The sequence below is a fragment of the Falco punctatus genome (genome assembly GCF_963210335.1).
Source record: "Falco punctatus genome assembly, chromosome: 15".
Classification (NCBI taxonomy): domain Eukaryota; kingdom Metazoa; phylum Chordata; class Aves; order Falconiformes; family Falconidae; genus Falco; species Falco punctatus.
In genome coordinates, this window is record NC_137595.1 from 22,750,174 (window position 1) to 22,774,025 (window position 23,852).

Genomic DNA, 23,852 nt, shown 5'->3' on the forward strand with positions numbered 1-23,852 from the left:
GTGCTCATATGCCACAGGAATGAGCCTGGCGGCACTGCTGGAAAGACAGCTTGCAGGAGGAGTCAGAGCCACCATCAAGCAGCCATCAGATAGTAACGATTTTCTTTTACTAGCAAACTTGGCTGCGTGAACTGACCCCATCACCTAGACATGAAATACTCAATATCTCATTATTTCCAGTCCCCTGAGCCAGCTCTCTGTTTTCATTAGACTTTAGATTTAATTATTCTACTGTGATGGCAACAGATAGGTGTGACCGGAGAGGTTTGAGAGGTTCATTATCTTTAAATTGATCTTTGCTTTGATGGGAAATGTTAGCCTCGTTTCAAGCCCCCAGCCCCTTTCACAGGCTCCTGTGAAACCCAAGTATATGCAGAACTGTACGGAGCAATGACAAAGTGCCTTGGTGCGCAAGACCTGGGGCCAGGCTCTCTCTGGTGTAACGGGGCAGTAGTGACACTGTCCCTGAGTCCACACTGGTCAGAAGCAGCTGGCACGTGGTGTGGGTCTGAGTGAGACCAGTATGCAGAAACGTTTAGCTGAAATGGAAATGTTTGCCCTAGGAGGGAGAATCCTTCTCTGTTTTCAAGCAGATTCATTTAATTTGGGATTCAGCCCTCTCTTCGTGCTCTGAGGGGTGGCTTGGTGCCAGGCAGCAGCATTATTAGCTTCTCAGCCACTCTGGTCCTTAGTGGGCCCAGCAGGGAGTCCAATAAATGGGGCCTTTCAGCCCAAATTGCTTTGTTTTCAGGATGAAGGAGCTGCCTCATGAATTTTGGTAGCAATTTTGTGCTGTTGTGGTGCAGGTTTGAGGCAGGGCTGGGAAGCAGTTACCCTCCTTTCCTCATGTATTACATACGTGCACAACAGTGCAATCAATTTTGTGAATGCACTGAGCTTTCATCTATACATTTGGGGAAGGTGGGTTTTAGTGCAAACTGAAACACTGGGGACAGAAGCAGCTCCAGCTGTGTTAAGTAGGAAAAGCCAGTTTCTAAAGACTGAGTATTTCAGCAGAAAGGCAGATACTAGTCATGTCAGTGCAACAGCGTGTAGGGACAACTGCGTGTGTGAGTCCCTGCACAGCAGGGTTTGGCCTCACTGCCCAGGAAGCAGACACCAGAGCTGGGGGCCAGAAAGCAGGATGTGTGTCCCCCCAGGAGAAGGCACCTAAAAAAATCTTCTATCTTTAATGCTTTGTTACTTTTTTTTTTTTCCCCCTGTCAGTACTAATGGGCTAAGAAAAGCCACCTCTGGGTCTTCCTGGAATGAGCCAAAGACAACAGCAGTGTCTCCCTCCAGGTAAGTGTTACGGCACAGCCAGGATGTCTTGGACACCCTTTGCAGCTGTACCAGCCCACATGTAGGTGTAGGTTAGAGATTTCTGTGGACATCCCTCTGGGAGGTGAAATGAATGACATTTGTCAGCCTTGTACATGGGACACTTTTCTTAGATGCAGGCAGCTGCTTTAAGAAAGGTTTTATGTCGGAAATCCATGTTATATCCAGCAAAAGTGCTCAAAACTTGAAAGGAAAAAAACCATGCATGCTGACCTCTTTCTTGCCAAATATGTGTAGGGGAATAATTTTCAGTTACTTTCAACTTTGATTGAATTCACGACTAGTATAAAAAATGCTGAAACGGTTTTCCACAGTACTGCAGGCAGCACTTGGGTTACTGACCTTGTTATGTTATTTTTGTTCTTTGTGTATCATTGGCAGAAGGTAGACGTTTCTGGCAATATCAGTGTTTTTAATTTCAAAATTGCTTCTGTTAAGATGACTTTGTAAGTGAATGTATTGAAAATGGTGCTGTTTGTTTTCCATTTTATTCACAGAAAGGAACACTTCAATGCAGGAAAATTTTGGCCAGCTGCAGTGGGGAGCTGGTTTGTTCACGAATGACAGCTTTTTTCTTTGCCTTCTCTTACAGCCCTGAAACAGACAGTAAGAGCCAACCAACCAGATCCTTAAGTGAAACTTCAGAGGGAATCTCCACTTCTGCTGAATTCAGGTAGGTCTGTTGGCCCTGCATCATCCTAAAGCTCCACGAAGGATAGCAAGGACCATGCTGGACTGGAGAGTTTGGCTCTGTGTTGTGGGGTTTTGCCAGATACGCATGATTGTTCTAGACACAGTGCAGTCATGGAACAATAAATACTATAGCATAGGAAATCTAAGAAAGGAGCACTTTACAAAAGCATTAGCAACCTGGGAGGAAATATACCCAGATGGAAGCTGTGGGCCTCCCGTGGCTTGAACACTACCCAGTTCATTATGATGGGAATACGAGTGCAAAACCTGCAGACCTTTCTATCTCCCGGACTGATCAGGCTTTCATTTTAATCCAATCCCTGCACTGTGCATAGCACGCTTCCCAACACGCACCTTGCTGTACTGTTCTTATATCTCACATTGTGTCCCCTCAACTCCCTACCTAATTGTTCTTGCTGTTTTCTTGCAGAAATGGTAAAAACAGACAAGTCCCTAATGGAAAACCCTCACCTGAAATGGTGTCACAGCATGGGGATGGGTAAGGAGTTAAGAAAGGCTTATCTGTGCTGCTGAATATAAGGCATAAACCTGCTTTTTGCTCAGAAATAATATATACCTGCTAGTGGTCTCAAACAGATGGGATCTCTCCAGTCATGGTCCTGGGCTGCACTCCAAGAGCATCATCTGCTTGCTAAGCTGCGAGTTTGTCAGTTTTCTCTACTCTTCCTTCACCTCCCTCAAGGATTCTCCTCTCTGGCTCAGTCCCTAAAGAGCCTACTTCATCCATATTTTTTTTAGGTTGTTTTTTTTTTTTTTTTTTAACTACGCTGATTGCCCTCCCACTGCCATTCCCTGGGGAGCTTCTTACACCTGTGAGGGATGTGTTGAACCTCAGTTGCTGGTGGCTCCTGCTAACATTGGTTCTGTTCCTCTGCACCCTGTAGAAAGTCTGAAAGGGTGGCTGGACAAAAAGACGAAGCGTAAAAAGTTCTATTGTATGGAGGAAAACCTAAGAAAGAAGGAATTGACTGGGAACCTGAAGGCATGGGTACAGGTTCTGGACACATTAAAGGGCAGAGCTCTGGCGCTGTGTAGCTGCACAGGTGAGACAGGGAATTTGCAGTTGAGAGCAGGGAAGCTTCTGGCCCTCCTGGGAGTGACATCACTCCCTCCTTGTACGCTTATGGCCAGTAGCCTTTATCCTGTGGACTGCATGCAGGGGAGTTTCAGATTTTTAAAATATGCCCCGTATTAGCAGGGCTCTTTTTGTTCTCAGTGTTATCCCTGTGAATGTTTTGGCTGTGTCTAGACTGAAGTAGGCAGAGTTGTACATGTGGCCTCACCTTTCATTCTGTTGTGCCTAAGCCGCTATAGGCAGCTTGGATTCACTAAGTTAATTTGTGTAGAATATACAGTTAATTGCAGCTCACTCCACCTGTGAAGATAAAGCTAGAAATGTTCCCAAACTGGTCTCTCGGGCTGAAGCAAAATCTAGGGTGCTTGAGAAAAGGTAGAGGCTGGACTATTGTCATGGTCATTCAACTGGGGCCCATAAATACATCCTTGTATGTCATCGCAGGGACAGCCTGGTTACAATGCACTCATTGTGCTTGGGGTCGTTCGGGTCACATAGCTGCTCCTAATTGTGAGGCAGTCTCCCAGAGAAATTAGAGGATGCCTCATTACTTAAGCCACCTAAAACTGGAGGCAGAGTAATTGGCAGGGAAGGAAGGAGACAGACGCACAGCATGACGGGTCTGGGGGAGTGAAAGATGGGTGTAGGGTCCAGCTGGTGGACCCGCAGGATGGCCTTTCTGGCCCGTGAGTAGAGAGAGAACAACTGTTGTAGGGCGCTTAGGCTCACCCAGGCAAAGAGGCAAGCAGTGCCTCGCTGCAGGGAGCGGTGTGACCCATGAACCGAGTAACCCACGCACTGCAGTCGGGCCCATGGTCTCAGAAAGCTTGGCCCTTCCTCTCCCAGTATGTTGAGTTAGCCCCACTTCGTGCTCCTCCTAATCACATCAGCAGACTGCTCTAGGGTGAGACAATATAAATATGTCAGGTCATATCTCACTGGATTTTCCTTTTTCTAGTGACAAACCTCCGAAGGAAAAGTGGGATGAACTGGTCCCCAGAGCAACTGTGGTTTCCACAAATGGAAGGTAGAGTTAGTGTGAAATTCCTGTATTGGCTTGAGCATTCTGCAAACCATAAACTGCTGCTCCTGAGCTGCCTGGAAATTCTGCATGGATATTTACTGATGGAAAAGCACAGTTCAGCCTGTGCTTTGCAGAACTGTAGCAGTTTCTCTAAAATTCTATATAAGAAGGGGTAGAAAAAGAAAACACTACGCTGTTTAATAAAATCATTTAATATTTTGTTCCAATTTTTTAATTTAGTTTCTAGGATAGAAAAAAAAATAACTTTTGTGGGTAATTTCGGCATTTTCCAGGTTTATTCCCAAACCTAAACCAATTCTGCAATATAATTTTTTTACTTTTTTTTTTTTTTTACATTATAGAGAGGTTCCCACTGAATGTCTCTGTAGGCTTCCACCCCCCACCTAACTATTTACTTTTGCAACAAGAGACCCCCTAAAAAACCCAAACAACCAAAAAATTGTGTCCTGACTCTTAAGGTATTGTGGAAAGTGGTTAAAGATCCCATAATGGCAGGCAGTACAGTGTAGCTGAGCTGGCTCTTGTCTCCAAAAGCTCAAGTGAAATCCACCATCGCCACTCTGCTTGCCTTTTGTGTGTATGACAGTCACCTGCCCCTGACAGGACCTTGGCAGGATCTTGCCCCTCTCATGCACACCAGCGTTTCTGGCATGTGACCAAGCTGATAGCCAGTGGGTCTCCTTAGCCAGGGCTCCACACCGTGCTGCTCTTCACTGCTGCCGTGGGCCTTGCTGGAGGCACACCTCCCTCTGGAAAATGCTGATTTAATTTGATCTAGAAACCTCTGTGAATCTGAGAGTACTGCTCAGCGATCCACTGAAGGCGACTAAACCAACTCTGTTCCTGCCTGTGGCAGTCTCTGTGGCAGTCCCTTTTCTAGGGAGTCTGCACCCTTGCTGGGAAAAATTGATACACAAATCAAGAAAGGTCACAAACTGCGAAGAGCAGTGGCTGTGCTTCTGTCCTGCCCAAGGAAGAGGAAGTGAGGGAGGGAAGGCATCGCCCCTGCGGTGTGCAGAAGAGAAGTTCAGCGAGAGATGTTCACTTCTGGGCTGTTCGCTGCCCACAGCCTGGAAGCCAGAAAACAGAAATGTACAATTTGTGAATCAAGACACCTGAAGTTTCCTGTTTTGTCAGCTCCCCTGAGACAAGCCAGAGGATGTCAGGGCTTTGCCTCCCCTTCTGTGCAGGCAGATGGAGGTGCCTGGTTGCAGCTGTAGGCTGTAGGACATCCCACTGTTTTTGGAAGAGTCCTGGCTTGAATTTCTATACCACTGACATCTGTCATATGTTGATGATGTTCAGAGTAACTAAATGCTCCTTTGTACTTCGTATGCACTGAATTTCCCCGAAGTTTCTTGCCATTTTACCTGTAGAAATATACTAAGGAAAGTCTCTAGGAAGTTTTAGAGATTTCCTCCTCTCTCTTTCATTAAATGCATAAGAAAATAATTGTAGAACATTACCCAAACCAAACATGCTTTCTAAAGTTGATGTCTCTTCTTTTCAGTTATACTGAACACACAGAAGCCAACAATGGATTTTACCCACCAAAGTAAGCACAAAACTATTACCAGTGTAAAATTCAGTTTTTCTGCTCAGTTTTAGAGTAAGACGGCTCTTTTCCTGACCTAGCACTGCCCTGACAAATGTGTTCCGAGAGCAACACTTTCTTGCACTTGCAAAATAGGGGGTGGACTTGATCCACCAGCTCAAAATGGACTGGGACTTTTCAGCTTCTTTCCTTGCAGTAGCATGAGTTGGTTGGATTTATGTCTCTGCCCTTCAGGTCTGCTGCAGAAAATTTACTGAGCTAAGCAGGAAGGAGGAAAACGTGTTATGTTTGAGACAGGAAAATCTCATGTTTGATATTTTTGCTTCTTACTCTGTTCTCCAACTTGCTAAGCTTCCTTCTGTGACCCACAAATCTCCCTCCCTTACCAAGTCCAACTCTGGTTGCAGGGACATACCTGCAGATGCTACAGAAAAGCTGCACCATCGGTACGAGACCTCTCACTACCCGGATGATGCAGAGCCTGAACCTGCCAGGTCAGAGCCTAGTGCTGGGACTGCCAGTGCTGCTCACAGAAGCCAAATGTGTGTGTGAGAATAAAAGTAACACATCCAGAGTAGAGCTGGAAGCAGAATCCAAATTGGGCAGCAAAGCAAGGGGAGTCAGAAAATCCTAGGTGGCTAAACAGTGGGAACAGCATTCTTTCTGTTCGGTGTTACACATCAACTTCTTTCTACAAAAGTAGCCTGGAAGCAGATACAGCAGCTTTGTCATTGCTTTTAGCATTGATCTCAGAAGTGTCTCCATGCCACATTCTTTTTAGAGCATACTTGCTCCCCTGACAGTGTCAGAGGTACAGATCAGGAAAGAACTGCTGCTGTTGACAGCAAACACACCAATCTCCCTGAAGCTGCTTTCTTCATTCACTTTAGTCTGTTATTTTGGGTCTTGACTCCATGTATTGGTGTACCAAAGGACTTGAGGTGAGTAAATGATGTCTTCAAGCTTCGTAGCTGAGGTGAGGAGGATTACAAGGCTCCCAGTAAGGTGCTGTAAATCCCAAGACCTAGAGTGATGAAGGAACATCTTCCCCAAAGCTGTTTGTGTTGTACTTTGTCCCAGGTGCATGATCCTGTGCCAGGCCAGAACAGCCTCGTATCCAGCCAAGATGTATAAACTGAGGCCAAGTAACTGCATTAGTTCTGCTAACAGCCTCTATTCCTCTTGATTAGAGGTAGTGAAAATGTCTTTTTTTTCCTGAAGGAAAATTAGTTCTCTGAGAAAAATTACTTTCTGTTTTCTGCTCTCATATAAAGTGCAATTTTGTTATTTCATACAAGTCCCCCTTGACACCTTTGGCAAGCTATCAAGCTGAGATTCCTTCCTTTTTTTGACAGGTCTAGCTTACAGTCTGATGTCCTTTTTCCTCCTACTGAGAGAGCCCCTGTGCACCTAGATGACACAGAATATTCCTTTAAAAGGTAAAAGTGTGGTAAATTTAATGAGTAAGTAATACTGAGGATTAAGGGAAATCTGAATGGGGCAGGCACAGGAGGACGCTTCTTTCCACAGCTTTTGTCCCAAGGATGAAGGCAAATGTGCTGAGGTTTAAAACGCAGCTTGGAAAATAAGCCAAGAGGTTTGCGTTGTGTCCCTCCTCCATCTTCTTTAATAGGAGCCAAGCATCGCAGGTTTTTTTCTTCTCTTCGTGTTTGTGTGCTTGGCGGGGTTCAGTCACTACCTTCTCATTCACTGGTAATCCAGTGAAGTGCTGCAGTGATGGTGGAGCAGCAGCAAGGGAGCTGAAAGGCAGCTGAAACACACTGAAATGCAACTGTAGTTTAAATATGGTCCCTAGAGAAAAACCCTGGTGCGGGACAGTGAGTGGTACAGATTGACACAAGCCTTGCCTGGTGAGTAGATAGTATTCACTAGTGCAAGGGTTCATGTGCCAGTTGTTAAAGATGTAACGGGCATTTCTTTGATTATCAGATCTGCTCTGGGCTACGAGGAGAGAAGCAACACCCAAGAGAGCAGGTACACGAGTCCTGAGGTTCCAGCATACAGCAAGCCTTACTGGAATGAAGAAACGTAAGGACCTGGGGTGCTAACCCCGTGTTTGCTAATATGTTCTTTGTCATTGTTGAAAGCCTTGAAAGTACTGATTGCTCAGGAAATACCAAGCACAAGAACAACAGCATAATAAGGGCCATTTGTCCAAGCAGCTCTAAACTGCTCCACTGTCCAGAATCCATTAAAGCAGTAAATTCCCTACTGCGTTTACTGAAGACTAACCACACAACAAATGCATTTAGCATTTCCCAATTTCTTCCCAGCAGCCCCTAGCCTTGCAGCATCTCCTTTCAGCTCCGCCTGTCCGGTGCTTGAGTCTGGGCAGAGATGTCTACCACATCCTGTACCAGTCCTGGGGTGGGATGGGAGTGTGCATCACCCACTTCTCCCTTGCCTTCTGCAGGGAGACGCCCAAGACACGGAGCCAGGTAGGAGCTGGGGCAGCAGGACTGTTGGGGCATGCCCCTGGGAGTCCATTTGCAGGGACTGGTACAGCTGTTGAGCACTTTGGATTTTACACCCTAGTGTGGAGATGGCAAAGGTCTCTAAATGCTCACAGGAAGAACAGCAAAACAACTGTCGTCATTGCTTCTACAGCACTGTACACCCTAAAAACTTAGTGGAGGCAGCTACAGTGCTCCCCGGGGGAGGGGGTGTCCTATCCTACTAGATAAACAAACAGAAACCCAGTGAGCTAAAAAGTAGGTCCAACTCTTCTCTGAGAGACAGAAGCAGTTACTCCAAAGGTCCAGTGCAAAGTCAACGTGCATCCTAAGGAAAGGGAGTCTGAGTAGAAAGGCAAGGGGAGATGAAGCTGTGTTGAGTGGTATCGTTGGGTATGCTGCATGAGTGAGTCTGGCTACAAAAATAACTTCCAGAATATTGGACGGGGAGGAACATGACAAATTCAGCCTCAGGTATTATCAGACACTGTATCAGGTGTGATGCCCGTCCTGGCATACACATTCTGATGTATGAGATAGCCACAATAAATCCGATACTCTGCAGGTCTGCTGTTGTGCTAGAAAGCAGCATGTTTGCCTAAAGTCATGGACTGGTATTTTCAAGAGCTGACTTCAGTGTGTGAAAATGTCGCTGCTTGACCCATCCACTGAATTCCAAGCAGTTCAGTAGTGTTTTGTGTCGTGCTGAAGTCAGTGCTTCATTGTGCTGGTTACAGCTTAGCCCATGCAATATCCTCCACCAAACCCTTCTTTTTTCTCAGTGTGCACTGAACTGAGCTTTTCAGGTGCTTGTGCCTGTAGCCGTGAGTGGAGTTTCTTTTCCTTTGCTAGGTCTTCCCAAGGTTTCAAAGAGGGGAGCACCCCTGGAGAAGGGGGGCATGAGAGCATGCAGGCCTCAGATGACTATAAACCAGAGATGATCCAAGAAGGGTAAGTGGTCCGTAGAACTCACCCGCATTATCTGTTCACCTCATAATTCTCCACATCTTATTCTGTTCCCAATGTAACTGAGACCACAGAACAGCTCCTCTGCTTTGCACCCAGGAATTGGAAGCATCTAACCATCAGTCTGAGGAATGCTGACATGAGTGCTTTCTCCTGTGCCTAACATTTTCCTTCTGTGACAGTCTTGGATGAAAGGCCTTTAGCTACCATGCTGCAAGCTAGAATGGGATCTATCTGGGCACATGATTCCCATCAGATTTGGTACCAGATTTTGGTACAGATTTGGCTGTTTGGAATAGGTCTGGCCAAACAGTGTTTCCTGCTCCGTGCCTGATGGCTCCTGTTTTGGGAATGGATGTCTACCCACCCCAGCATGTTTTTTCTCCACTGCCTTAAGCACAGATCTTTACTTTAGGTTTTCAGACTCAACCAACCATACTGAGAAGGGACAAGAGCCTCCTGACCATGATGTCCACCCAAAGCCTCCAAAGTTGAAGGAACATACTGCACATGAACCCAGCTTGAATAGGTAAGGAATCAGACAATTACCTGCCCTGCCTTTTCCTGTAGGGTTAATTCCTTGCATGTCTTTCCCAACATACTTATGCTGATAAAATCTTCTCCCAGGCTCCCCTTTTGTGCCTGGTTCTAGTGCTGCTTCTACTGAGTGAACCTTTTACCGTGGTGGAGAAAACATCCTCAGTAGCTAAAGGCACCAAACGCTGTCCAGCTGGACTGCCAGGAGTTGCTGCCTAGACCCTAAATGTGGAAGCAGAGCCTGCCTCTGGAGACACATGCCTATAAGAAGCCTAATCTGGCATGGGGTAACACCTCCATGGTAACGCTGGGTCTCATTTCTGAATTTCTCCAGTCAGCGTCAGGTCTCAGGCTGTACTCTGGGCACTGTGGCACAGCACCGTTCTCCTTCCCACTGGCCTGTGACTCCACCGGGTTTGTGGTGGCTGTCTCCGTGCCTTCAGCCTGCCTCATGCAAAACAGTGCAGGGCTGAATGTCTGAATGGAAGGACTTTGAGGACTGATTTCTTTGCTTTTGTCTGTATTTTCCCCCTAAAACTGAAGAGTTGAGGCTTTGGTCAAATTGGGCTTCGCTTGTGCGTGTGTTTCAGTGAGCAACTCATCTTCAAATCAACTTGTAAAGTGGGCTGCTCTTCTCCCCCAGGTCCGTGCCGTGCTCCAAGGACAGCGCTAGTGGGAGTGTGGACATTAACAAGGGAGTATCGCCCTGCGTGCAGAGTGAAGAAGTCACTTCAAGAAGGCAAGAGAAATAATGGACTGCCTTTTTCTGATGAGAGAACATGGGGAATTTACTGCAGGTGGTTCTGGAAAAGGGACTGAGGACGGTGTGTTTGGGTTTAGGAGTCGCCAAGCTGGGCTTTGTGAGCGCATGGAGAAAGGTAGCGAGTGGTGGGACAGCAGAGTGCAGTTAGTGAGGACTGTGGAGGAGGGAGCTCAGGAAGGGGCACTGGGAAAAGCAGTAGGGAGAGAGCAATGGTGTCACTGTCCTGTCCTCCTGGGTTCTCCTGATGAACGGAGCTGTCCTGGATGTACCACAAATACTCAAAATTGTAGTTCATCATGCAGAGAAGAAGCTGTTGCCAGTCCCCAGGAATGTAAGTAAAAGTTAGACTGCTGAAGAAAAAAAGTTACAGAGAGAAAACTTCCCCTTTCTGTCCAGTAGCCCCCAGCAAAGTGACCAAGATGGATAAAACAGCTGTTGCCTGCTCCATGCCTCCCCCAGTCCACATACTCCCTTTGCATAAGCCCTCAAGCTTAGCAAGTTACTGAGAGAAATGTGGAGTCCTGATCTGAGTGTCTTAGTGCTTCCAGGTGCAGGTGACTTTGGATCAGACTTAGCAAGGAAGCAGTCAGGAGTGCTTCTGCTGCGTCACTCCACTGAAGGACTTATCTCTTGCCCTGTTCAGTAAATTGATTTTCAGTCTGAGCTCCTGGACAAGCATGTCTTCTTTAGGCCTTCAGAACATCCCACCCTGAATGGGAATCTATAGCTCACTAGCGTTTTGAACATTACAGAACATTAGTGTTTTGCTAGAAGGAAGAGTTTAAGGATGTACCTTTGCTGCAAAAGAATCAAACCAAATTGATCTTCCTTTCACCAGGGTGACTGTACCAGTCATTTTCTGGCGTACCCCGTTAGTGAACTTGCAGGCTTCAAACTAATGCTGGTGAAAGGAAGCCCTCTACTAGTAGCAAGTGTAAGGCTGAATCCTCTTTCATCAACCTTAATGTTTCAGAGTGGGATCTTTGAAAGCATTTTGACAGTTTCTTAGTCTAATTAAATGCAGTTCTGATGCAGGAATCCCACCAGTTTTGGATTTTCTACAGGTTATCAGTGTTCCCAGAGGGACTGGTGTGCACAAACATACAAAACCAGAACAGGCGAACAAACTTCCCTAGATTAATGTAGACAGGTGCAAATCCATGGTGGCTCTGCAGTGTGTTTATTCAGTGGATACACTCCTGAGATGGTACCCAAATGGCACCAGCTCATGCTCTTAGCAGTCTGAAATGTGACGCAGAGGTACTGGATGACCCATAATGGTCATAAATAAATGACCAGAATTAAAATGTCAGGTTTTGAAAAAGTAAACAGGTAACTGGTGTTCATCAGGAGCTTTATTTTTCTTTCCTTTCAGCCTTATTTTTTAAGAGATCTGTATTTTCCCTCTGTTTTTTTCTTTGGTTTTGTTTTTCACATCTCTTTGGATTACCTGGCATATTCCCATGTGGGGTTATTGTACTTTTCTTGAGGCAGGAGATTCTCCAGGGCTTGCACCTACATCCTACAGTAACTCAATGCACAGTGGCACTTCTGCAGACCCTAATGGTGTTCTGTCTTGGCAGATCCAGCACTCTACCTAGAGAAGGCAGCATCGCTGCTCCAGAGACCCAACATGCAAATGAATCTGACCCATTCCGGGAAAGGTACGAAGCCAGGGGACCAGGCATGCTCTGCTGCTGTCTCACACATCTTGTGTTCTCCCTGTTGCCCTGCTAAAAGGCATTGTGCATCATTATGAATGCTCATTTCTTGGCTAATGAGTTCAGAAACCAACATCATCACAATGTTACTGATTTACTCCCTACAGATTTAGACACTAAGTGCTAAAGCTGCTAACAGGCTTTTCCTCCCTGACCAGGGTCACCCCACCTTATGAAGAACAAGCTCACCCCACCACAAGTCACCCTGAGAGCCCAGGAGACTGGAGGCACGGCGAGCCTCACCCAGTGGCAGCCAGGTACAGTGGGACCATCCCGTTGTTTCTCCCCATCAGTGGCTCTCAAATCCTCGTCCTTTGCTATTCCTGCTTCTGGCTGAAGTCCTAGACCTGTGTAAATTTGCCCAGCGTACACCAATCAGATGATACTGACAAAAGGAGTATTAGGTTTAGGATTCAACCCACATATTTCATTTCAGATAACGAATCAACTTAGACAACTGCTGAATCTTGCAGCATTTCATTGTGCTGAGAATTCAGCTTGTGTAGGTGAGGGGAAGTAGTACAGACCCCTGCCATTTCCCCTGACCTTCAGAACCCGTTAAGAACCTATTACCAGCGTGGTGTCCCGGGTTTTCCTCATTGCCTATAGAAAGAGGCATGAATCCAACCCCAGCAAATTCTGAATGCTTGTGTGAGCTGGTCATAGCAAGTACAGTCATTGGCTTTATGGTCAAATTGGCTCTAATTCTTTAGCAGGTCTAACTTCAGCTCAAAAGAGAGTGCTGTCAGTGCATATGAGACCCAGCGTCCCATGCCACTGTACATGGACCGCCAGCCTTTTAACACCAGCGTGTCCGCACCCAGTCACAGGATACCGTCCTATGTAGACAGCCAAGTATTCAGCACCAGAAGGTAAGGGTTTAGGGATGGGATGCAGAGACAGGGAGAGCTGCTGGCACAGAAATATTTGACAGAAGCTCTGGTCCAGGTTGTACAATCGCTGCAGCAGGAAGCGAGAACAGGGTTTTGTTCCCAGAGGGAGTAACAGTATTGCCAGGTCTCACAACACGTAGAACAAGATTGTTTTAGGACCTGGAGGGCTGAAGAAGGGATTCAGGAGATCTGAGCTGATAGTTGCTCTGTAACGCTGGAGAGTTCTTAGCAGGATGTATTCAGACCGCCTGCACAGTGCCTGGAAACCTGACAGATGACCACATCTTTTTCTCCTCTGCAGAGAGGATCATGGAGGAGCAGTCCGGTTCTGTTTATGTCTATATCTACATTCATGTGGTCTGAATGTAACCTGCACCTCTTTTAGCATTTTTGGGAAAGTTGGTGTCACAAAGCTCTTGTTTGCTTTTGGAGGCACCTGCAAACTAGGACTAGAAAAAATGGGATTTTTTTGTACTTTATTGTATTCCATGGCCTGTTACTACCCCCCTGGCATTGCGTGATGCCAACATGTCTCTGCAGTGCGAGAAACTCAAGCTTCATTCCTGCCCTTGGGTTTATATCGCAAACCAAATGCATGTCTTGCCCAGAGCAGGGCTTTTCTCATCTTATGATGAGCTTAGCCTGTCCCTCTTTCTCTCTTTAATGCGGCATTGATTTGCAGTGTTTTTCGGCATTGTTTAAAGTTAAGTTATACAGTTGCCTCAAGCTTTAATCAGGATCAAAGTGCTGATATACAATATAAACATAATCTGTGCTCCAGGGCACTTGCAAGAAAAGAATGACCATAAGCTATAGGCTCATTTGCTCTATTAAAAGAGCTGGAGCTCTGCCCACAGGTTAAAGCCATTCCGCTAATGAGTTCTGTCTTGGAAAAGTGAAAATGTGCAGGTCTGACCTGGATGGGCCAGCTGGTCAGCAGGTCACACGTGTGAGATGGGAGTTTGGTGAGCGCTGGGAAAGGAGACAATACTGAGGACAGATCCGTTTATGAACTGTTTCAGCTTTACTCTCAGATTTTGAGCCTGCTGCCCTGTCTCAGAGCTTTGTATGCATGCTGCAGCACCAGCACAGGTGAAAGGGGCAGGGCAAAGGGAGAACACATCGTGATAGTGACTGCAGAGACTAAATATTATGTAGCCGATGTGGGGAGTCCCGTGACTCCTGGTATCGTGTAATCAGGGCTTTGTGCTTCCTCGCCAGACCTACCCCAGATTACGAAGGGAGAGTTTACGATGGGAGAAGCAGCCCTAGGAGCAGCAGATATGACAGCGCCAGTGCCAGAGGGCACTGTGAATTTAACCCCACAGCTGGACGGTAAGAACTTAAAGGGTGGGATCCAGACTTGTTAACCCAAAGAACACCCCACTGCTACATTTACTCGGTATCTGGAGTGTCCTGATCCACTTCTTACCAATTCCCTGGGTCTCAGCACATGCAGTAAGGTGCTGTTTGTGTGGATGGCAGTGGTGTGTGGATGATTTTGGTGCTAAGCAGGGAGACATTTCGCCAAGATTCTCACCACTTGTGAGAATCCCTCACGTGCTCAAGTTCAGTGCTTGAGATTGTATCACTTCCTTTCATAGCCACGACTCCCTTCCCAGAGATACCACCATGTCCATTTCCCAGAGAAGCCACAGGGTGCCGTTCTACATGGACAGCTTAAATTATAACAGCACCAGGTAAATGGGTAGTCTGGATGGTTGTGAGGGAAACCTCCATGAAACTGTTGTGGAAGAGAAGCTAGGAAGCAAAGCCAGAAGCTGAAAGAGAGGCAAATGGTTTCCAGGGAGTGGATGTGTGATCTAGAGGCATGGAACTACACTTAAACCATTCCTAGCAAAAGCTACTCAGCACAGGGTCTGTGGTATGTCTGTCTCTGGAGATTTTTTCACCATGTGGGGTGCCAGAACAGAGTGGCAGGAGAATGAAAGGCTGGTTCCTGGCTACCCTCCCTTGGTCTGTGATCGGCCTTTGCAGAGGCTACAGGGGAAAAAAAAAAAGAGAGAGCGCTAAAAGCAGAGAGGGATGCCAAGAGAGAGGATCCCTATCTCCAGAATGTCAGTGATTAAATGACTGAAGTTGTCCCAGAACAAGGCTGTTGGAAGGGGTAGGAGCTATCCAATATGGAACACCGTCACCCTGCGCTTTCTGCAGTCCTTCGCAGCAGCGTCAGCCCATCCACGTGCAGTCTGACACTACGGAGGCGCCACTGTAGGTCTGAATGTTGGATCTGTAAAGGGGAGTATGTTGTGGGTGTGAGCAGGAGGCACAAGATCCTCAGACAGCCTAGGACTGGCTGCAGGCAAGATCAGCTTCATCCCTGCAAGGCAGACTGGCAGGTCTCGTTGTGGAGTGGATAGGCAGAGCTATTTCACAGAGACATTTTAGTAACCGCAGTTTTGCCGCCTTCTCCCTTATACAACTTTTGAAATTACTGAGCTGGGGATAGTTATGTTGGACTTTGGCCAGTATGTCCCCATCTCCTCTCCTGCAATGTGTTGTGTGCTGTCTCCCTCCATAGCTGCTCCCATTCAGGCTACGTAATTCACTTAAGATCTTCAAATAAGTACAGACCTTGTTTGATCGTTTCTGCTGTGGCCCTATAAATGAGACATTTCCAAATCACTTTTCCAGGGAAGTAGTACTGTCATGTGGCAGATGTGAAAAGAATAAGGGGCTTTTTTGGTCTGCGATAAAGATGAATTCATCTGTGCAGTTAAGGGCCTTATTATTGCACTCTCCCAAACTGTGCTCCTAGCAGTAGTGGTACGTCTTTTCTTGGCTGCCAGCTTGGATCACGTCACGGCTTATGTTTCCAGTGCCCATTTTCTCTCTCTCGCCAGGCTTCTCTCGAATTCGGGTGAGAGGATCTGCAGTCCAGTTGCCACCTTACCACACAACAGCCCAGCAGCCTCCGGGTACCAGCCCAATTCCAGCACTGCCGGGTAAAGAGCGATGGGTGGTTGTGATCCTCCCGCTGCAATACAGGTTTTATGCGCAGCCATCCTGTTTGGTGAAGACAAGCCAGGCGCTGCTGCTTGGCATCTGGCCACGGGACATTTCTCAGCTGCTCTGGCTAAGAGCACAGACATGGCCATGGTGGCCAGAGCCACTCAGAAGGGAGAGATGGGCTGGGTGCTTTCCTCCAGGTGCCCTTTTTTAGAGACCAGGGTGTAACTCACTGTAGGAGTTGTGTCTTTTCTCTTTAGTGTGGCAAAATCATGAATCCTCCGTAACATGTTGTAGCTGGAGGGACATGATGGAGCTCCTCATGCCATACACGCTCATCACAGATGTGGGGCTCTTGGAAGACTGTTTGCCTTTGTTGTCAGTGAGCGGATTTTGGTGGGGCTGTCGTAGGATCCTGATCTGTCACATATTACAGGAGATAGCATCCCATCACAGTGTAGCTGTCAACTCAGAGCTGTATTCTGGGATTTGTGGTTTCCACAGGCTCCACCTCAGAGGTAGAAACTGCTGCAGTTTTACACAATTTAGAGAGGGGTTTCAAAGTGGTGAGAGGTCAGCATAGGCTGTGGGTCCTGCTGGCCTTGCCACAGCCTGCTTATTGCAACACCTTTCTAAGTAGGAGACTCTCATCTGCAACACTTGACATGGGAAGTGTCTATGCTAAATTAGAAAAAAAAAAAAGCTTTTCTTTCCTTAGCTGTGACATGGCTTAGTTTGCTCATATGAGAAGAAAGGATTAATCATAGCTTGTAGGCTGCAACGAAAATGCACCATGGAGAAAGAGCCTGATTAGTTCATTTCATGGTTCTGGGAAGAGAGCCGGTGGGCACAGTGTCTCCCCTCGATCTGTGACAGAGCTGCAGACAGACCGACAGATGGGGGCATGTCATTTTGAAATCAGAATTTTAAAGAGGGAAGAATATGCAAGAAGGGTCAGCTCTGTAAGCAAAAAAGATCCTCAAATCAAACCAGTGGCAATTTATAATGGATGAAAATGCTGGAGATACTCCAGTGACAAAACGGTCACTGTGTAAGTAGTACTGTGCCAGTAGGGTTTTAATGTTAATGGGCAGAATCACAAGCTCTCTAAATACTTGTGTGCATAATCCTGACATGATTTGAAAAAGACTTATCCTTGCAAAACAGGGGATAACTGGATGAAAGAGTTACATTATCCGCCCCATTCTTTTTAATTAACTTGATTTGTTTTGGTGGGTTAATTAGAGGGGGGTATATTAGGTGTTATTTAGCAACAATGCTTGATATTCAGTATTTATTCAAGAACAACAACATCTCACTCTGTGCCTTTTCATGCACGCGTTAAGTGTCCAAGTGCACACATGTGGTCCCTTGCGCTGTCCTTCATCAGCTCCAGTCTTTTTTGATGCAAATGCTTCTTGTTCTGTCTCCATCCGTTCCTAGAAAAGGGGTCCTCTTTGTGAAGGAGTACGTGAACAGCAGCGAGTTATCAGCCTCCCCACGCTATGGCAGGTATGAGGAGTGTCCAGAGACAGTCATGTGTCTACATACATGTGCAAAGCAACAGTGTATGACTTTGCCAGCTGAAATGCCAAGCAAGCTCCTGAGCTGGAACAGTTAGCACTGCGTCAGCATGCCATTGTGCCTGAGCTAATTAGCCCTGGAGGGATTATTACATTGGGTGGGCAGAGAGTTTTGCTAAGGCAGCAGCGCTGCTTTGGGGACCCAGATGGATATCTGCAGTGCACTGTGCTGTCTAGTTCCGTTGCGGTGACAGAATCTATCCCGCAACTCATAGTGGAGGGGTAAACTCCCCCTCTAAGTGGGCTGGCCTCTAAGGTGGGTGACGGGATGAGAACACTACGCTGCAGGTTTTTAGGCTGCATATTTGGGCACTGTCAGGCTGCAGTGTGCATTTGCACACGTAAATGTATGATTGGAATTGGTGAGAAAAATGTGGAGGTTGAGGGTTCTCAACTCAAAAATGAGTTAGAAAAAGTTAGAAGATGCCATTTTCAAGCTTAAATCTTCATTCTTTTGTATTCTGCTCAAAGGTAACTAAGTAAAGCTACTCCAGATTGACACCAACATGACTGAGAGCAGAATTTGGCCCTGCGTGCATCGCGCTTACATTGATGTGGCAGCCGGTTAACACCCCGTGTGATGCCTCCCTGCTGGCATTTATCCTCCCTCAGTGCTGTGTTGGCATTACTGTGGTAGCCGATTACAGACTCCGTAAATCTCTAGCCTTTCCTGTAGGTCGGCAAAGCAGATGTCAGCAACCAAAGATAAGCGTATTGCTGCAGTGTCTAAAAAACCCAGGCAAACAGAAGACAGAAGGGAGCACTCAGCTGGGTGAGGCTAGCGATGTGTTCTGTGTCTTTTCCTGCATAATAGCTCAGGATTGGGGAGTTTAGTAAGCAGTGAAAAAAGCCGCTATTTATAGGGTCCGTATGTAAACATCAGGACTCCAGTGAGGCCGGAGACGTTTCACTGAGTGTGGTGGAGGCAGGATTTCGTGGGTTGCCTGCCCAGCAGCCAGCGCAGCACTTCACCACTCTTCTCTAGCAGCCAGTGGAAAACACGTTGGTCCCCGTAGTCGGGGTCACAGCCTGTGCCTGTCCCAACCCCAGAGCTGCCAGACGCATGCTGTGGGCCCGTGGGCAGCACAGCCAAGGTGGCCGTGGCTCTCGCTGGCAGGGAAGCCCTTGCCCTCCCTCACCCTCCTCGGCGCCCTCTATTTTTTAGCTGTGCTCCCAGCCTTGTGCTTTCTGCCATTTTAATAAGACAACCTGACTCACAGAGGGGTCTCGTGGCTGGCAAGGAGTAAAAGGGTTGGGAGCATGTGGTTGGGAACATACTGGAGGAGACAGGGAGCAAAAGGAAGCAGTATCTTTGCCTTGGCAAGGTTGTTAGGTCTTCTCAGCCCCCTCCTGAGCCGCATTTGACACAGCATGGGCTTTCTGCCGCCCCCAGCTCCTCCTGGCACGGAGGGAGAGTGCTGCAATGTGCCTGTGCCACCCCCCTTGGCCCCAGGCTCGAAGCAGCCCCATTTCAGGGTGCGTGCCCTGGTTTCCCGGCCACACTGCCCGCATCCCGCCTCTCCCCGTGGGGACAGCAGCAGCCAGATGCATTTTTCAGCGCTCTGAAGTTAGGTGCTGGGGCCACCAGCTCTCTTCTGTCTCTGCTTGCCTTTGGGGGTGCCTACTCCCTGCAAACCTCATCTGCCAGGCTGAGCCCAGAGTCAGCTCTGGGTCTGACCCGAGGCACAGCGGTTGTGGTGTGGGGCAGGGAGCAGGTTACTGCCACCCCTATGGAGAATCTGCAGCATCAATCTAGCAAAGGTGGAGATAGTGCTGCCGGCAGCGCTGCCCCGTCAGCCAGCGTGGCCTCTTCTATGAGGGAAATGCCTTTTCAGAGCTGGTTAGGGATGACCAACCTCTCCAAGGAGCAGGCAGCTGGGATGTTGCAGTTAGGACTTCAGGTTCATGACTAATGACTCCATCTGAGATATTCTTCCCATATATCACTGCCAAGTGCTGATCTTTGCTTCTGTCTCCAGTGGCAGCCTTGTGGATTTGACCGATTTGGAGAGAGCAACCTACAGCCACCACAGCTACCTGTCCAGCGCTCCCCTGCAGAGGTGGGACCATTCAGGGCTGCCTTGGGGGTTTCAGCAAACTGTTAAACAAAACTTTAAGGTTTTACTTTTTTAGCATATTGATATGTGTTCAGTGAAATAACAGCATGAAGCGTAAATGAGCTTTGGAAAACACAGTGACATTGACTTTAAGATCTGCACTGCCCTGCTGTTGTGGTCTCTGCATCCCTGCGATAATGTGCCCCTCTGTACTGTCACTTGACAGTCAAACACATGTTGGAGCAGGTATCTCATGGAGAGTGGTGCTGGAGTTAGGTAGGAAACCTCTGGTACCAGCGCTGGGACTGGAACCAGGTTGTGTTACAGAGGAATTCACTCTTCTGTTCCTTCACAGGGCCAGCGAACCTGCTTGCAGTTACTGTGGCCGTGAGATCCGAGACTGTCCTAAGATCATAATAGAGCATCTCAACATCTGCTGCCACGAATATTGTTTCAGGGTAAAAAACCCAAACAAAAACCTTAACTGCTGTGAAATGGAGTGGTGGGAGGAGGAATCTTGCTGCAAATTCTGTCCTCAGACTTTGAGTAATGTATATAGTGTGTGCCAAGTGCTTGCATACACATCGGGACAAGAAACGTCAGGCAGTCACAGATGTTGGTTGTGTCCCCAGTTTTCAGCTCCTCAAATAAATGTGTATTAGAACTAGGAGAATTCTTTATCATTACCTGATAGGACAGCAGCACTCTCTTTCCTCATCTCCTTGTCCTTGTGACAGACTTGCTGCTTTGTGGCCTTTGCACCCCAGCGCAGCTCTTGCTGAATCTCTCAAACTTGCAAAGTTTACAAGTCTGTGGAAATGGTGAGTGTGGGAGGAGGAAGCCTGCAGCGGCATTTGTCTATTGTAAGAAAGTTTAACCTCAAAGGTGTCGTTGCTTTGGCACCCTCACATTTATAGACCAATACAGAGACTGTTTCTCTGCCCCCTCCATGCTGTCATTGCTGCATGGTGCTTTGGTTACTGTCCGACCACCTTGTTTTCCCTCTGGCAGTGTGGAATTTGCCACAAAGCAATGGGAGATCTTCTGGATAAAATATTCATCCACCGGGACCTTGTCCACTGTGACAAGTGCTACGAGAAACTCTTCTAGGTGAGTGCACCTTCACAGCGTCAGCATAAATGCCTGGATGAGAGAGCTCATGGAGTTTACTGACTGAAAAGCGTTTAACTCTTACATTTACCGAGTGACCCATACAGGGATTTTTCCTGTGGCTTTTTAGTGGGAAGCAGTGACCCCTGTTGCAGAATTAGGTAGAAACATGCCAGAGCTGGTCCCAGGGGTCTCGCTTAGAGCCAGAGTCTCTGGCCATAATGTGATAACCAGGCTGTGTTAGCTTCACGTGGGGGAGACGAGTAGAGGGCTGGCTTGAGTGATGAAAGAAATGTCCCTTAGAGGTTGAGAGTCCTCTCGGAAGGGAACTAAAGCCTTCCCCCTTGCGCCCCAGGCTAACCCGCCACAGGTGGCTGGGTGCTGTTTGCAGTCATAACTTTCCTCTAGCCAGGAGGCTGCCTGTCAGTGGCAGGGGCAGTTACTGCTGTCCTTCGAGATGAAAACCACTGGGAAAATTAGAGTTGTACATTCTGTCAACAGGTCAACAAGGAATAGCTTAGATACGGGTTTGTTTTGCCTGATTATCTGGATGGGGCGGGAGTCACCACAGTGGCAGCCAGAAACCCTGCCACTGCACTGAGATTACAAAAAGAGGCTCCTTTCCTCCCTCTGCCTCATGATAGAGAGAAGGAGGGAAAGAGGCACCTGCCTTGCTGCGTACACGGCTGCTTTGTTTGCCTCCTAATGCGATGTGACTGACTTGCCTTTTCCGTCCCATTCCAGCACGTTCATCTGCTCCACTGCACTCTGTAATGCAGTGTTTTCTGCAGTACCCAGCTCCTGCGTTCACCTTCTCTTTATTTGCTTGCAGGGTTTTGCAAAGCTGGAGAAGGCAGCCAGCGGAAAGTCCTCAGCAGCACTTACGAGAATGTATCTAGCAGTTCCTGACCGGCTAAGATAGCAGAATTCCTGCTCCCTGCTTTCCTCAAGTTATTTTCCCTCCCACTGCCTCATCACAGTGAATGAGTTTAACATCCGCTAGTTTATGCTGTCAGCTGCATACAAGACAAGTGCCAATGCTAACAAGATAAGGCAGTGTCACCTACAAAGATAAGTGGGCTGATTTTCCAAAGGTGCTGAGCCCCTCTGCCTGTCTTTAACTTCATTAAGATTCCAGAGCGCTCGCTGTGTTGGAAGTCAGGCAGAGCTCCTTAGGTCTATCTAAGCTAATTGCGAGAAACCTTTTCTGGTTTTGGTTTGGTTTTTTTCTTTCATTTCTGCCATCAGGCTGCAGCTTAGTGTGTGTGAGCACAAAGCAAGAAGATACAAGAAGTGGTAAACACTAAATTTAGGTGCTTGGGAGGGTTTGAATTTAGTTCATAGCAAAAGGCTATTTCTGCTTCTCTCACCCCCAAATTCTGCCTAGAAATAGCTTCTGCCTGATTTCCATTTGCTTTCCATGGGCTTTCAGGAGCACTTGCAGACTCCTTTACTCTAATTGTATGTCAGCTTTAATTTCCCTTTCCTGCCTACTCCTCAGTGGATTGCTGCAGCAGCATGTGTGTCTGCTGTCTGTTTGGGAAGATAACGCTCACTTTCACCTGGTAGTTTAACTTGGCCTCTGATGGTAGGTGTCTCATGGCCATACAGAACGTGCCAGAGAATAGGTGTCTCAGTTGCCTCTCCTGACAAGGAGCACTGCTCGACTGACATCTGAATTTCCCCCCACCTCGCCAAGGCTTGCTGTGCTGCCTCCCTTATTGATCTAAATTGTGTACATCACAAATGCTCGCCCACGAAATTGAACTTCGAGCAGATGCTGTACTTACTAGAAGTCAGAATCGCATAATTTTAGCCCTTAATTCAGATGCTGAGAGGTTGAGAAACCTGAATACCAAAACCTGAAAGTTGGGCTCTATGCCTTCAAAGTGCAGCTCCAAATGTGTCCGGAGTTAGTTTGCTTGTTGAAAGCATTAGGAGTGACCGCAAAGCGCCCAAGTCAGTTCTGTAGTAGCCCTTGCATGGAAATAGGTGATGGCAAAAGCTCTAACACAGACTATTGTTAGCTAGGTAATTCTTTATGCGCTTAGTGATGGAAGCTGGCATGCATGCAAAAGCTTAGCAAGTTCGTGTTTTACAGCACAAGTGCTGCTTAGCTTTATTTAGGCCACTGTACCAGTTATTTAACCGAACCATAGGCATGACCTCGGAAGCAACTCCGTGAGGAGAACTCCCGTTAAGAGCAGTCACAGCTCTGCCACTGCCAGGCTTCAGGTTGAAACCTTAAATCGTTTGTGACGGGGGACTGGGCAGCTCTATTTTGAGGGTGCATGGCACAACACCCCCCTGAAAGCCCAGCAGGCATGAAGGTGTGATTTTCAAAAATGATGAACGATTTTGGCTGCCTACGTTTCTAAATTATCAAGATGTTAGAGGCGTTACTTTCTGAACAAAAAGAGGGTCACAAAAGCAGATCAGGGAGATGAAATGCTCGTTTCTGAAAATCACGGCCAGCAGTTCCTTATGTGTCCTTGTACCAGTGGTGGGAAATAACTGGTGCAGCAGCCGTTAGACGTCTTACCCCACCATGGTCAAAGGGGGCTTGTTTAAAATACTGAAACAGATGGGCCTGTAACTACAGGTGCGCTTTGAGAAGACAATCTGCAGAAATAATTTATAACCGATTTGAGTTCCTGATGGGTACGTGGCCTTATAGGGAACGGGATCTGTCCATTGTACGTTTTGTTCCGTCTCCCCTCTGCACTGCGTTTCCCTGTTTCACCCCGGTATACAGCTCTAATAAACACTCCTGGCTCACGTGTAGCTTCCTCACCCGCGTCCCCATGTAACGCCCTGCTGGTGTGCGCCCTTTGATCTGGTGGTCTCTGTCGACAATTTTGGCTTCTTGGCGGCCTACGGGCACGACCCGTCTGTGAAGTCACTGAACGCTGTGCTCGCCGGTGTGGCAATGAGGGAGTGAAGACGATGCCAAGGAGAAAGGGGGGGGGGGGGGGGCGGGGGGCAGCAAACGGCCTCGGGAAATACGTGATGTGACATCTTCCACGCGATTCAAGTGGCTCCAAAAGG

At 47.5% G+C, this 23,852-nt stretch overlaps 1 protein-coding gene across 1 annotated transcript in view; it reads left to right on the plus strand.

The window, feature by feature from the left end:
- ZNF185 (zinc finger protein 185 with LIM domain) overlaps positions 1 to 23,588 on the plus strand; it is a 52,051-nt gene extending 28,463 nt beyond the window's left edge. The window contains exons 12-33 of the mRNA XM_080365395.1: positions 1,228 to 1,302; positions 1,934 to 2,014; positions 2,465 to 2,533; positions 4,089 to 4,157; positions 5,686 to 5,730; positions 6,138 to 6,224; positions 7,086 to 7,169; positions 7,681 to 7,779; positions 9,057 to 9,155; positions 9,586 to 9,699; positions 10,351 to 10,446; positions 12,054 to 12,134; positions 12,350 to 12,448; positions 12,905 to 13,063; positions 14,306 to 14,419; positions 14,689 to 14,784; positions 15,949 to 16,050; positions 17,498 to 17,566; positions 19,617 to 19,697; positions 20,050 to 20,152; positions 20,706 to 20,804; positions 21,637 to 23,588. Coding sequence (XP_080221521.1) covers positions 1,228 to 1,302; positions 1,934 to 2,014; positions 2,465 to 2,533; positions 4,089 to 4,157; positions 5,686 to 5,730; positions 6,138 to 6,224; positions 7,086 to 7,169; positions 7,681 to 7,779; positions 9,057 to 9,155; positions 9,586 to 9,699; positions 10,351 to 10,446; positions 12,054 to 12,134; positions 12,350 to 12,448; positions 12,905 to 13,063; positions 14,306 to 14,419; positions 14,689 to 14,784; positions 15,949 to 16,050; positions 17,498 to 17,566; positions 19,617 to 19,697; positions 20,050 to 20,152; positions 20,706 to 20,804 — 1,921 coding nt within the window. The 3' untranslated portion in view covers positions 21,637 to 23,588. The remainder of the gene's footprint in view (positions 1 to 1,227; positions 1,303 to 1,933; positions 2,015 to 2,464; positions 2,534 to 4,088; positions 4,158 to 5,685; positions 5,731 to 6,137; positions 6,225 to 7,085; positions 7,170 to 7,680; positions 7,780 to 9,056; positions 9,156 to 9,585; positions 9,700 to 10,350; positions 10,447 to 12,053; positions 12,135 to 12,349; positions 12,449 to 12,904; positions 13,064 to 14,305; positions 14,420 to 14,688; positions 14,785 to 15,948; positions 16,051 to 17,497; positions 17,567 to 19,616; positions 19,698 to 20,049; positions 20,153 to 20,705; positions 20,805 to 21,636) is intronic.
- Positions 23,589 to 23,852: the final 264 nt, after the last annotated feature.